We start from the raw sequence: 16,004 nt of genomic DNA on the forward strand, positions 1-16,004 counted from the left end.
ACAATGGAAAGAAATCAGTGAAACTAAATGTTGTTCTTTGAAAAGATCAACAAAACTGACAAACGTTTAGCTAACTGAGCAGGAAATAAAAGGCTAAAATTTCTAAAATCAGGAACAGAGGCGTAGACATTACTACTGACCTTACAGAAATGAAAAGGATTATAAGAGAATACTGCACTACACAAACAAATAAGATAACATAAATAAAATGGATAAATTCCTAAAAATATACAAACTACTCTAACCCAAGACATAATAGAAAACCTGAGTATATCTACAGCAAATAAAGAAGTTGGATTGGTAATTAAAATCTTTCCACAAAGAAAAGCCTGGGTCCAGATGGCTTCACTGGTGATTTTATCAAACACTTAAGAATTAACATCAATCTTTCACAAACTCTTCTAGAAAACAGAAAAGAAAAGAACACTTTTCCACTCATTCTACAAACTCTACTGCTTTGATATATCAACATCAAACAAAGACTTCACAAAAAACACAAAAACTACAGACCTATATTCTCATGAATACAGACATAAAAATCCTCAACCAAATATGAGCAAGCTGAACCCAGCAGCGTATAAAAAGGATTACGTGTCAGGGCTAAGTGGAATCTGTCCCAGGAATGCAGGGGGTTTAACATTCGAAAATCAATTAATGTAATACATTATATTAACAGAATAAAGGACAAAAACCACATGATCACCTCAGAAGATTCAGCAAGAGCATTTCACAAAAATTCAACATTCATTCATAAGAAAAAAAAACTCCACAAACTAGGAATAAAAGGGAACTTCCCCCACATCGATAAAGAGGACCTACATAACCCATACCACCAATATCCTACTTACTAAGAACAACTAAATGCTTTGCCCCTACAACCAGGAAGAAGACAATAATGTCCACTCTCACCATCTCTATTCAAATTGTATTGAGGGTCTAGAAAGGGTAATTAGACAAGGAAAAGAAATAAAAGATTTCTTTTATTGGAAAGAAAGAAGTAAGACTGTCTGTATTCACAGACAACATAATCTTGTATACACTAACGATGAACATACCATAAACAAAATTAACAAAACAGTCCCATTCACAGTAACATCAAGAACAATGAAACACTTAGGGACAAGGCTAACAAGGAAATGCAAAACTTGTACACTGGCAACTATGAGATATGGGTAAAAGAGATTAAAGAAGACTTTAAATAAAATAGAAAGGCATCTTATATTCACGGATCAGAAAACTTAATATTGAGATGCCAATAATCCCCACACTGTTCTAAAGATTCAACACATTCTCTATTAAAATCTCATTTGCTTTTTCACAGAAATTGAGAAGAGAATCCTTTTCACATGGAAATGGAAAAGACCCAGAATAGTCAAACAGTCAAACAATCTTGAAAAAGAAAAACTAAATTGGAGGACTTATAAATATTTCGAACTTAGCAATCAAAATCATGCGGCATTAGCATAAGGAAGTATAGATCAACTGACTAGAATCAAGGGCCCAAAATAAGATTTTACATTTATCATCAACTAATCTTTGACAAAAGTGCCCAAAAAAATTCACTGGGAAAAAAGTTGTCTTTTTAACAAATAGTGCTGGGAATTAGATATTCACACAAACGATTAATTTGGACCTCCACCTCATAACACACACAATAATCAACTCAAAATAGATGACTGATATAAATGTAAGCTCTAAAATTACAAAATTCTTAAGAGAAAGCATAAGAAAAAAAAAGAAGAAAGCGGAAGAGTAAATCTTTGTGATCTTAATTAGTCAATCACTTGACCATAAGAGATAAAAGGGAAAAAAATCACAAATTGGTTGTTAAAGTTTTGTACTTCAAGAGACACAATAAAGATTGCAAAGATAACTCACAAAAAGGAAAAGAAAATATTTGCAAATCCTATATCTGATAAGGGACTTGTATTCATAATACATAAAGAACTACAACTCAATAGTAAAAAGACAAATAACTCAATTAAAAATTGGGCAGAGGATTTGAAGAGACATGTCTCCAAAGAAGATATACAAATGGTCAATAAGCAGATGGGAAGATGTTTAACATCATTAGTCATTAGAAAAATACAAACCCAAGCCACATTGACACAACTTCACACCCATTAGGATGGCAATAATGCAAAAGACAGGTTAAAAACAGTGCTGGCTGAGAACGTGGAGAAATCGGAACCTCATACATTGCCAGTAGGCATATAAAATGGTGCAGCCATTGTGGAAAACAGTTTGGCAGTTCTTCAAATTGTTAAATACAAAGTTTCCATGACACAGAAATTATACTCCTCGGAGTATACCCAAGAGAAATGAAAACATGTGTCCACAAAAAATTTGTCCATGATCATTTACAGCAGCACTTTTTAAAGTAGCCAGTGAGGCACCTGGGTGGCTTAGTCACTTAGTGACTGATTCTTGATTTCCTCTCGGGTCATGATCTCACGGTTCGTGGGACCGAACCCCCTGTGTCCGGTTCTGTGCTGGTCCGGGGCCTGCTTGGGATTCTCCCGGTCTCTCTGCCTCTCCCCTGCTTGTGCCTGCTGTCTCACTCTCTCTCTAAAAATAAATAAATAAAGTAGCCAAAAAGTGAAAACAACTCAAATTTCAAGTTTCATTCAACCAGTGAATGAAAAAGTAAAATATGGTACACCCACACAATGAAATATTATTCGGCCATAAAAATGAATGAAGTGCTAACGCGTGCTACAACACAGATGAATTTCAAAACCATTATGGTAAGTGAAAGAAGCCAGTCACAAAAGACCACATAAGCGCATGATTCAATTTATAATACAAAATGTCCAGAAAAAGCAAATTTATAAAGACAAGAGAGTACATTAGTGGTTGCCAGGGGCTGGAAGGAGCTGGATGTTGGGAGAGACTGTAAATTGGCATGTTCTTTGCAGGGTGATGGAAATGTTCTAAAATTAGATGCGATGATGACTGTACAACCCTATAATTATACAAAAATTTATTGACCTGTACACTAAGAGACAGGTGGATTTTATGGTTTCTAAATTAGTTCAATGAAATATATTTATAAAGAAATTAAAATTTTAAATTATATATTAATAAATATTTAAAAATCAAAAATTTATTAGATCCATCTAGTCTTCCTCTGTGACTTAATCCAACGAGTCTTTCTCATTGAGGGTTTGAAAGAGAATTGCAAAGGGAGTCATTTCCTTGCTGCATGATTCCAGTAACAAGTAGCATCTAACATAACTTTGCGTGTAACAAAGGATACAATATACTCCATTACTTTAAACCACAACTGCAAGAGAAGTCACATTCCAACCTCACTGAGGCCAAACTAGAGGCGAAAGGGTACTATCCACAAACCGGAACTAGTGGGACAGCAGGCCCATGATGTCACCACTGGATGTAGTACCTGGACGGTCTCCCACTGGGGATGGAGGGGCTGTGAGTGAATTTACAGTTCAAAGTGAGATGGATGGATTCTGTTAGGTGGGACATTTTGAAAATTTTATATATATATATATATATATATATATATATATATATATATACACACACACACATATATACATATATAGGCTCTATATGTGTATATGTATATATATACATATATATATGTATATATATACATATACATATAGAGGCTATATATGTGTATATGTATATATATACATATACACATATACATATATATAGCCTCTATATGTGTATATGTGTGTATATATATATATATAGGCTTATATAGACTGGCCACAAAGCAGAATGCCTTCTAAGGAGAATACTATACCAGTGCATTTTTAAAAGTGAATTCCTTTTAAAAGGAACGTACGGTACGTCTCCAGGTATGAGTAGCCAAGCCAACATGTCACAGACACGTTTTGTCTGACCAGGCTGTACCTTTCTAGGAGCTGCCCCTCTTCAAGACCACCTACCTCCCTATTCTCATGGTTACGGGGGAAAAATCATCTTGTACCTCCCAAATCCCCTCTCTTGGCCACAAATGCCTTGTCATGATATGGGGAGATCCTTCCATTGGCAATTTAAACTAGAAACAGAGAGAGTGCCAGAGACTAAATATGGAGCATATCAAATGCCAAAGCTAAAGGCAGCCTTGCTTTTTTTTACCGTGGGGATACCAGCACCTTCCAATAAGTTCCCTTCTTCCTGAAAATAATTTCAAGCGGGACTCCGTTTCATGTCACCAAGAATCCTAAATAATCCCAGTCAACTTTAAATAACTGTCTGCTTAACTTCCACTCTATCAGTTCTGCCACAATACACAAAGCTTGGTACCATTACAGCCATGCTTTTGCTATAACTCAATGGTGTCAGATGATAGAACCTTCCCTAGCAAAACACGGTCTCTGGCCACCCGCCCTCCCCCAACCCCATGACAAAAGTTAGTGATTCTGTTGCAATTCTAGACAAGCAAGCTGTTTTAGGGTCACAGTAAAGAATGGAGAGATCTGACCCAAGTCTAGGGAGTTTAGACATTTGTCCAGTCCCCAGAAAAACAAATGATTAAGTGATGTTTATGGCTGTTATTGTAAACCAACCTGATGCAATGTGATACAAAGTGTCTGAAATCCCAAAGAAACAGAGCCATTTGTCAAAGGCCATGTTAAGAGCTTTTACAAGATCTATTTCCATTGTTTATCAAATGTTGGCCGAATCACCCTTGGATTAGCAAAACCTGAGGCATGATGTCTTTGTCTTCATGAAGATCACCGACTGAATTGCTGAGAGTTGAATTAACCAGGGGAATACAGATAGATGATACAAATTGGCTATTCCTTTTTTTTTTTTTTTTTTTTTTTTTTTGTTAGTAGGCTTCACGCCCAGCTTGGAGCCCAATGTGGAGCTGGAACTCACGACCATGAGATGAAGACTTAAACTGGGATTAAGAGTAGGATGCTTGATTGACTGAGCCACCCAGGTGCCACGCACTATTCCTTTTTATAGCATTTTTATTTAGTAAAAATAGCTAGCTTATCAGGCTCCATAGAGCTATCATCAAATCTCTAGTCCCTACAGACTGGGTCCCTGCAAATCTCGTTTCAGGTTAAAAAAGAAAAAAAAAAAAATGTCAACAATTCAGTATCTCTGAGTGAAACCAAAGTGTTTGGTTCGATACATCACCTTAAGATTATACGGAGAACAGCCTTAACAACACAGGTATGACAGCTTTTTACATGTGGACATTCAGAGACGGAGGATGTTAGCTATCCAAGAACAGTTTTTAATGTGTCTTACCTAATGTCTGAGAGATCACACTTGTTTCCAGCAATAGCCATTACAATGTTTTCTGGACCGTGCTCCTTCAGCTCTTTCACCCATTTCTTCAGGGTATGAAATGAATCCTAAACCCAAAGTGTAAATCAATCATTGGAAAGACCCACCAACACAGTATTTCAACCAAGTAGAAATGTAAACCCAACCCAATTTAATAGACGAAAATATTTTCAGGAAACTCATGTACATTGACATCCCACCCCTGTCCTGGCACAAAACTTATTAGCTAAGTTACACTTAAATAACCTGTAGAACTTTCCTTTTCTAAAATTGAAACTTGATGAACTGAAGAAAGTCATGTTAGTAATTTTCTTCTATAAATAACATCAATGGAAAATTACAGCCTTGACTCAGCATGAAAAAGACTAAGTCATAGGACCAGACATGTTCGTGCTTATTTCAGGAAAGAAAAAGAATACACACACACGAGAGAGACAGAGAGACAGAGAAATCCTGATTTCCTTTCTGCCCTTACTCCCAACCATCCTCCAGCAAACCAACCAAGGTAGACACCACATCTAGGTAGAAGTGGTCAGGAACTCGTGGACGGTAACAGTGCTGGATCATTAAACCAGCAGTCCTGTGAGCTGAGTCAGCACTCCAGGAATGGAAAAAGAAAGTCAGCAAACCACTGCAGTTACTTGATGGATAGCCTAGATCCCCAACGTGATAACTAAAAATGTGGTATACTATATATATATACAATACATACATAAACATTATCCTTGACATTTTAAGTAGTGCGATGGAAACACTAATAGAAAATAAGGATTCCATAATCACAAAACATGCAGAACTTAACCAAATCATTTTCCTCCACTTAAAAGGCTGACATTCTGGAGAGGGGTACTTGGCAGACATGACCTTGCCTCTACGAGCAGACGGTCAAGTTGAAAAATGAATGATCATTGTTGTTTACTTAATTTGGTAGAAAAATTTGAAATGCTTCACTATATACAGGTGAATAAACTCAATAGATGGTGTCGATTACCCCTGGCTACCATGCTATGAAATCTCATTCCAGGCTCCTGGCATGACAAGCAGTCAAGTCTCTGTTTTGGTCTTTTGAAGACAGAGAATCAACACAAATGGGGCCGTTGTGAAGGGGACATTCTTACCTGTTTGGTAATATCATATACTATGACAGCTGCAGCGGATCCACGATAGTACATGGGAGCCAGTGAATGAAACTGTTTAAGAACAATGAATAGTTTTAGGCCAAAGTCAACACATTTCATGCAACTTCAAATTAAAATATAAAAGTTTCATCCTACATTATCCCTATAAGATCCCTGAACTCCCCTTAGAATTTTCCCACGGTTCGTATTAGGCAATAAATTCTCCTCCTTGACTACACATGTGCTTGTGGCTTATAGACCATGAAATTCACTTTTGGGAAAAGGCCAAAAATACGTTTTACTTTAAATGTTACTCTTCTATGAATTTTCTTTTCTCCACTGCTCATCACTTATCTGATACGACGGATCCACGGACATCTCATTAGGATGACAGAGTGGTAAGAAAAAGATGCTTGCCAAGGGGAGGACAAGAAGAGACTGGCACAGATCACAAGACCCTCACTGAGCCTTTAATGAGGAACATTGAGCCAGGACACCTCCCCAAGCCACCCTCAGCCTACACGGCTGCCATCCCTCAAATGAACACAGTGACACAGATGAGCTCCATTTCAAAATGTGAGCAAATCAAGTCCCATTGGTCACTAGAATCCTTTATCTCTAAACATGATAGATAATTATGCTGAGGATACATACAGAGTCTACGAATATTTTGAAGGATAGATCTTTGGATACATCTGGATACATCGTGGAAAGGTTTTAAAAGCCAGTAAGAAAAAGATACCTCAGGCGAAAAATTGTCAAAGGATACACGTAGCTAAATCTCCAAGGAAGAGATATAAATTGCCAGTAAATATTTTGAAACATTCAATTACAGTAAAAGAAATGAAAATAAAAGCAATGAAGAGGCATGTAGTAACTTATTAAATATTAAAAAGATTTACTATATCCACAGTTGGTATGGATTCGGGCAGGGGAGCACTCTCATATGTTACCTGGGAATGAATTTGAAGACCTTCTTATAAAAAGACATTCAATAGCACTAATCCTCAGGGAAACGCAAATCAACATCACAATGAGATATCACACCTGTTAGGATGGCTGTTATCAAAAAGAAAGGTGGGGGGGGGGGGTGCTGGGTGGCTCAATCAGTTGAACGTCCAGCTCCTGGTTTAGGCTCAAGTCATGATCCCAGGGTCGTGGGATTGAGCCCTGTGTCGGGCTCCGTGCTGAGTGCAGAGCTTGCTTAAGATTCTCTCTCTCTTTCCCTCTGTCCCTCCCCGACTCATGTGTGCATGCTCTCTCTCTTTAAAAAAAAAAAAAAAAAGATAACAAGCGTTGGTGAGGATGTGGAGAAAAGGGAAAAGGGAACCCTGATGCACTGTTGGGAATGTAAACTGGTGCAGCCACTACTGAAAATAGTATGCAGGCAACACAAAAAACACAGAACTATATGATCCAGCAATCCCCCTTTTGGTTATATACCTAAAGGAAATCTCTTCAATACCTCGAAGAGATATCCACACTTCCATGTTCACTGCAGCATTATTTGCAACGGACAAGACATGGAAACAACCTAAGTGTCTATCGAGGAATGAAGAAAGGAAGAAAAGGTGATGTGCACACACACACACACACACACACACACACACACACAGTGGAATATCACCCAGCCTTAAAAAAGGAGATCCTGCCATTTGCAACAACATGGATGAATCTAAAAGATATTATGCCAAATGAAACAAGCCAGATGCAGAAAGAAAAAAACCTGCATGATCTCACTTATACATGGGATCTAAAAAAGTCAAATACATAGAAGCAGAGAGTAGAAGGGTGGTTACCAGGAACAGGGAAGGGAGGGGTTGGGGAGATGTTGGTGAAAGGTTACAAAGTTGCAGTTACATGGGAGGAATAAGTTGCAGAGATAGAAGGCACAGCCTGACGCCTATGGTTAATCATAGTGTATTGAATCTGGAAATTTGCCAAGAGAGAAAATTTCAGGTGTTATCATCATTTAACAAAGGGAAAAGGTAACTATGTGAGAAGATATATTAATTACTTTGACTGTCGTAACAATTTCACTAGGTGTATGTACATCAAATCATGTTGTACACCTTAAATATACAATTTTTATTTAAAAAACAGAGAGATGCTCTCTTTAAAAGCCGCTGTTGGTAATATATACCAAAAGTTGAAATGTGCATATTGTCGGACCCACCAACTCCACTTAAAGGAGCTCATCACACACACAATGGCCCTCATCCCTATGTTACACATGGGAGCAAATATTTGAAAACGACCTAACAGTTCATCATAGAGAATCCATTAATGGTGTCTGTATATAACAGAATATTCTGCAACAATTAAAATGATGGTGAGGGTTTTTATTTTTAGGAAATGATTACATACTGTTAAAGGGGGAAAAAAACAGTCTCGAAGCTGCCTATGAAGCATACTATAACTTAGAATAGAATGTGAGGTGGTCTGTCTATGTCTACGGCTACAACAACGTTTCTCAAAATGTTAACAGTGGGATTTCTAGTGACTTGTACATTCTTCTCATGAGAGTCTGTAGAGCATAAATGTTTACAATAATTTTTTTACATAGGTTTTTAAGTTGAAAAGAAAAAGCAACCATTTTTATTAGAGAGTAGGATAAGGAGCAGGGAGGGAAGGAAGAAGGATAGATCCTGAAGCTTTTCCAACAAAACCATCTCACTCATTCGTGTTGGTTTCCCACATAATACTTATCACTGAATAAAGCCTTGCCAAATTGAAATGATCCTATTTGGAGATTTGAAGTACGTTAGTTCCCGAGGCATCCCTCGTAATGCGCTGTAGAGGGCTGGGGCAGCACTCTCCAGAGTGTGGAAGGAAACAGGCTCTTTCTCAACTCTCCCGCCCTGGTGCAAGCCTCCACCTTGAACAGAAATAGCCATGGGGCCTCTGTGGTTTTTCAGAAAAGGGAATGGGTTGAATGGAGCTCAGGATGAACCCAGGAGTTCCCAGCTGACGGGCCCTGGCCACTTGCCAGGACCCCCTGGAGGACAGCAGGCCATTTACCATGTGTAAATGGTATATTTACATATATATTACATATGTAATATATATTCAGTGCCCAACACTGGGTGTCTGTTGTAATTGTTAGACATCACTAAATCTATTTTTAATCTGTCCTTTAGCAATCCAATCCACATGTAGAGAATAAAGTCAGAATTCCTGCCCAAAGGGAGGATAAAAGGAACGTATTTCTGAAACACTCCTGCTTTGCTAAGGGTTAAGAATGCATATAAAGTGTCCTTTTAGCCCAATTATATAAAACACCCATTTTTTTTTCAATATAGCCTCTATAGTAAGAAAGGTCCACGTAAACACACCACGTAGGAACAAAATCTGTATCTCAAAAATCAAGATACTTGTGGACTCAAGCACAAAGAGGAGCAAATCGTGGATATCTTCTTAAGACAGAGTTCATTTTCAGCTACAATACTATGAACTGAATCTAAAATGGTCACTGGTGTGCAGGTCTCATGAATTATTGAATAGATCTTTGTATATAATGCATTACTTGTTCTTTCCTTCCCCCAAATGGAATCATTTTGAAATAAATCTGTTGGTGAAGCCACTTAAATGACTTTATTGCCGGGGACTTGGGAGTTTTAATGAGTTAAAAGTTCAAGTCTCAGTTCTAAAACCCAATAATACATTGACCAACGGATAATATTTGTGGAGGACAAAATGATAAATCACTTCTAGCCTACAATGTGTATACTCTTTCCCATACAAATATAAAAACAAAAGCACCACAATTAGCTTCAATACTCGACATGACATAACTCAATTTCCGTAGAGCCTGAATTAAGACTGATAAAAACACTTACATAAAAAGGTTCTTCCAGAAACAGTTTCCCGATCACATGAGGTTGATATAATTTTTAAATCTCACCTTGAGAGGTTCTTTGAAAATGAGCATGACAGAAGCCAATTCAAAATCCCTTCTTTCCTAACTATCCAACAAAATATCTAGAATGCCAAATTAAAGTGCTCAGATAACTCTTTAATTATTTAGAAGCAGCACGGGGAATTATGAAAAGCCAATCTGACTCTCAAAAGAAATGGCTGTGTATGTCCTTCGTGTGTGTGACTGTGTTTTTTTTAACTGTTGTATGTCCACAGAATAAGAGGGAGGGGAATGGTCTTCTTTAAGATGCTCAGACTTAGCTTTTACAGATGTATGCTAACCTTGCCCCCACTTCCAGCAACTGGGAGAAGGATAAAGTGGGCATAATCTTTCTATAAAACAACCAGACAAGGAATATCAAGAGTCTTGAAAATGTTCATACACTGATTCAACAACGGCACTGCTGAAGGGAATGATCAGAGATGGGCACAGAGTAACCAAAATTCACTCCAGAATCATCAGTAATGCTGACAAATTGGAACCGACGTCAACGTCTAACGATCAGGGACCAGAAACGTAAATTTGGCTTAGCCATACAATGGACTTCCAGGCAGCAGTGAAATTTACATTTCTGAAAAAACAGAAGATGACACAAGAGGCAAGATAGAGCATTCTGGTACTTCCCTAGGGTCTTCTGCAGAACCCTGGGCCCATGAGGTGCTTTTTGGAAAAAAGGTTTCTTGGCCAAGTAAGTTTGACCAACGTTGTACATGATAACGCTTCCTTGGAGATTTACAAAGTATTATTAGTGCGTGAGAAGCTCTGAAAATTAGTATAGTCAAGAAACCTATTTGTTTTGGTTTTAACTCAGAATTCTCAATTTTCTTTCCCTTTTTCCAAGTAGCATTTTTTAACATCTTGAGCCCAGGTATGCTCAGAACCCACCTTAAGGGCAAAGTACGAAAAGATCTAGACTCAAAGGGAATCGAGACATCCATGCCTGGCTGCCTGACTCTGTTCTGGTTTCTTTATTCTGTAAACTGTGGGTAGCTGTGGGGGTTGGGGTGGTGGTGGTGATAACTAAGGTTTTTCCAGCTCTGTGATGACACTCATGGCCAAGGCAGGACAGAGTCTGGATGAAACCTCTTCCCTTTGCCCTGCTCTTGATTCTTCCGAGTGTTTTACCTATAACACAAATGTCCTTTCTTCCCATCCCACACCACCCTGTACATTCACACACTACTCAGCACACAGTGGAAATTATTATTCCAGGAAATATCCAAATCCTCCAGACCACCCAGTCTGCTTCAGGCAAAATTCCTTAAATGCAGGTTTGTGGCATCATAAATTCCACAGCCGCAAAAAATCGTGCATGTCAAGAATGAGCAGTAGTGGAAAATACATCAAGTTTCCAAACAAGGACAAGTTCCAGCAGGGCTCTGCCTCCCCAGATGAGAATTATCGAAGCCAGAGCGCTCTGGCATCAGGTCCAGGAACTTGTAGGGATTGGTTATGTGTTACGATGTTCAGAGAACAGTGTCCTTGGTGAGTCGCTTCAATGCAGCCCGGGAGTCAATGCTGTTCTGCCTCTGGTGCCGGCACAGGATCAGAAATTCTCAGCATCCCACAGAACCCTGAGGCCACGGACAGTCGAGGGCAGAAGCCAAAACATATCCCGTGGTTCATTAGGATTCAAACAAAGAGGGAAGTGGTAGAGGAAAATTCTTGACATTCCCAACATTCCCAGCTGGCAAAAGCTGAATGGAAAAACCATCACTGAATGTTCTTTATGTGCCATTCAGAAGAATGTTTCTGATTTTTACACAGACCCTCTCTCTCCACAGAAAAGCAGAGGCCTATTTAATATGCCCACTCAGATGTCCTAAAACCCATTAGTAGGTAAAGTTGAAAAGAAAAAGGGCTGGGAAATTACACAGCAGACTATTAACGATATGATTTCTGAATACTGCCATTATAGGCAGCCCGCCACTTGTTTTGATGCGTGCAGATTTTTTTTAATTTTAATAGGTTACATTACTTTTACAATGAGAAGGGATTTTTTTTCCCTCCCCTTCCTTCTTCTTTCTTTCATTTTGCCAATTAAAGTCAAAGTGTCCTCAGCATTAGGGGATCAAAGTATTGAAGCCAAAGTATCAGAAGGAAGCTGGATTTTAGAGGTAACCTGACCTCCATGTGGCTCCTTTTTGACAAGGTACAGTGCAAACCTTCTCTAGTAGAAAATGATACAACCCAAATCCAAACCTCTTTCCACAAAAAAAAAAAACGGTGTTGGTGGGGAGGGCATGGATTCGTGTTTTGTAAAAGACAAGGCAATGAACTAGAGTATTCTGATCCTTAGAATAATGTAGGAGACAGAAGTCAAGGTCTTGAAATGATGCAGAAATACATTTTTCCCCACCCATGTAATACCCAACTGCAGAGAACCTCAGCTCTAATTCCTGTCTGTTAGCAAGCCAATGGAATTTCCTCAAAGTCCAGAACTCTGCCCCACCCTGTCCCTAAGTTATCTGTGTTTCTCATCACACACAGTCACCATTCATTTGAAGGAAATGCCACAAAGGTTGGTCATGGCTCTCCCTCTCTCTACTCTGCTCAGGTTGCTTTGGTCTCTCCCACCTGTGTGTAGCCTCCTGTTCACAGAAAACATCCCATCTTCGAGAGGCCTCCCTGCAGAATGGGACAGCAAGCCAACATCACCTGGGATTACACCCAGAGCAGAAGACACTTTGCTCTGTGGGCCCCACAGCGGGCCTAACCCAGTGCCCCCCGGCAGCGGCACCTGTCCTGAAGCCCTGCCACCACGGTGCCCGCAGGAAAGCCTGCCTTGCTGGGCACCCTTGAGGAGCTTCCCGAGTCTATGACAGCACCTTGCTAGAAAGGGATCAGAATCACACACTTGCAGGCGTGTGGTTTCATTCATCCCCAAAGCACCAGGCACCCAGGACTGTGCTGTGTTCACTGAGTGCAGCCTGAGTGCATCGTTCCTGGACTATCTGGAAGTTTCCATTACGGCATTTAAATACTGCAGTGGCCTCCATGCTGGCCACACAGCACCCAGAGGGATCCTTTTTTTAACTTCTGAGTTGTGTTATTTACACATACCATCGAATCTATTTTTAACTTTTTAATTGTGGAAATTTTCAAACATACGCACCAGAAGAGAGCATGGTAAAATGTGCTTCCAGATTCTCATCCCCTAGCCTCAAGATCACCCCGAATACATGGCCACGGGCATGTTTCCACCGCTCTTCCCACCCCGCTGCTAAAACCTTCTGAAGCAAATACCTGACATCATATTATTTTAACTGTAAAGGAACTGACGTTTTTCTTCAAGCTGTGTCACTTTTCAAAACCCTTCCAATTTACTAAGCATAAAATCCAAACTGTGTCCTATGGTGTCACTAGGGCACTAGGCTCGTCTCCCCCGCCCTCTCTCTCCAGCCCCTGGCCTCCTCCCTGCTCCCTGAACATGCAGCCACGTGGAGCCCTCAAGCTTATCTCACATGCCTTCCCCAGCCTGGACCACCCTCCACTAGATATCCTCACTCCCTCACTTCATTCACACCTTTTTCAAGGGTCACCTCCTGTGCGACCCTTCCCCGACCCCCTATCTGGGCCATAGCAGGGACTCAACAAATATGTTAACGATGGAACACATGTGATGAGTCCCTAACCCTGTGAAGGCAAGTTCACTGGGTAAGACTGTTCCCATTTTACAGATGAGAAAATAGGCTCAGAATGGTTACATCAACTGCCCACGGACACACAGCTCTTCAATGGTGTGACTAGACCTTGAACACAGTCTTCTGACTCCAAATTCCATGCGTCTTTCCATTTCTCAGTTGCTTCTCTGCAATGAAATGCTGCTTCAGTTGACGTAATGCAGATACGGGCGTACACACGTTTTCACTCATTCAACAAGTATCTACTGAACACGTGGTACATGACAGGTACTAAGCGATGGGGAAACAGGAGTTGGCGGGTGGAATTACAGCCCCCAAAGATGTCCACATCCTAATCCCTGGGACCAGGAAATATGTTATGGCACATGGCCAGGGGGGGTTAAGACTGCTAGCGGAATTAAGGTTGCTGACCAGCTGACCTTGAGATGGAAAGATTATCCTCCATTATACAGTGTCCAGTGTCATCCTCAGCATCCTTACAATTGGCAGAGGGAGGCAAGAGAGTCAGAGCATGGAAGAGCTTCTGCTGCCGGCCTTGAAGATGGAGGGAGGGGCCACAAACCAAGGAATGCGGGCAGCCTCTGAAAAAGGCCAGGAACGGATTCTTCCCCAAAGCCTCCAGAAAGGAACACAGCCCTGACTATGCCTTGGTTATTAGCCCGGTGACACCCTTCTCAGACTTGTGACTTTCTGAACCGTGAGCAAGTAAACTTGTGCGGTTTCGAGCTACCAAATGCGTGGTAATCTGTTACAGCAGCCATAGGAAACAAACAGAGAAGGGGAAGGACAAGGGTGGAGTCAGACCCGCCTTCAAAGGGGCTGCCTGGATTTCAATGTCTCCAAACAGGGAGCTCTGTGTTCTAAGCACACTCCAGCTATTCCTGCTTCCACACGTCCTTCTGGCCTTCAGGAGCACCCTCTTTTGTTATTAAATGAAGTCCATGTGCCTCATTTCCTTGTCAAGAATGGCATTCACTGGCTTCATACACCCTTTGGTTTGTATCTTGGCCAGACTTGGGAAATTAGGTGCATAAAGAAGTGAATAGGGACGGGGAGGGGCGGGAAGGCCAGGGTGAGGAGGGACTGGGGGGGGGGGGGTGAGGGTGGGGGGGAGGAAAGAGGAGAAAAACACAACCAGATACAGTGCTTCTTAGATTCTTAATAAGCGCAACCCCAGCCCCGGGACGCCTGTCTCCGGCGCGCTGCCTGCAGTCCTGGCCCTCTGAGCGTCGGAGAATGGAAACTGGCCTCAACCCAGGAGGCAGAGACAATGCTTCATAATTAGAAGCTGCTTAGGGCGTCCCAGACTAAAACACACTCCAGTAAAATGTCGTTGCCCGATTTGTGAAGCATCTTCATTTAGCGGCGTCACGGTCCCTCCCAGACCCTGTCCCCACGGAGGGGGCAGGGCAGGCGGCCCTGGAGGCCCAGAGAGGAGGGGGAGACACCCACCGGGGAACAAAGAACAACAGTGGGGTCTCTTGTGACAGAGAGGGTGTAGAAGGGGCAAGGGGCAGGGGCTACTTGCAGGCAGGGGCGGCCCAGCCTTGCTTTTTAAGATCAACGTAGGCTTGAGCCTCTACTCTCCACGCTTCCTGTCTGTTCACTTCCCGCTTCCGGTCCCTCACTTCCGGCTTTCCCAGCGCACTGGCTGAGGGCAGAAGTGCTTGGAGAGTTTCCCTCTGGGCTTACAACATTTATTTTAATATATGGACATGTCCTTCCTCTTTCCCTCCTGCCAGTGGCATTCTGCACCGAAACTCCTAATTTCCTAAATGACACCAACACCCCCAAATGGGAACCAGATATGCCGTTAAAGGCGGCTCTCTGGCTGCCCACACCTCTGCCGTCCGATGCCCCTCTTCGAATGCCACAGTCACACTTTCCTTGGGCAGTTTCTGTCACCAACTTTTATTTATTTTCTAAAGTTTATTTATTTTGAGAAAGACCAAGAGAGCGAGTGGGGGGGGGGGGGCGCAGAGAGAAGGAGAGAGAGAATCCCAAGCAGGATCCACACTGACAATGAAGAGCCCCCGCCCT

At 41.2% G+C, this 16,004-nt stretch overlaps 1 protein-coding gene across 1 annotated transcript in view; it reads right to left on the bottom strand.

Moving 5' to 3' along the window:
* The window catches only part of RAB31 (RAB31, member RAS oncogene family), a 129,335-nt gene that overhangs the window by 38,714 nt on the left and 74,617 nt on the right, over positions 1–16,004 (bottom strand). Inside the window, exons 4-5 of the mRNA XM_060613246.3 lie at positions 6,402–6,473; positions 5,245–5,351 (exon numbers count right to left, since the gene is read on the bottom strand). Coding sequence (XP_060469229.1) covers positions 5,245–5,351; positions 6,402–6,473 — 179 coding nt within the window. The remainder of the gene's footprint in view (positions 1–5,244; positions 5,352–6,401; positions 6,474–16,004) is intronic.

The sequence above is a fragment of the Panthera onca genome, chromosome D3, assembly GCF_046562875.1.
Source record: "Panthera onca isolate mPanOnc1 chromosome D3, mPanOnc1 haplotype 2, whole genome shotgun sequence".
Lineage (NCBI taxonomy): Eukaryota > Metazoa > Chordata > Mammalia > Carnivora > Felidae > Panthera > Panthera onca.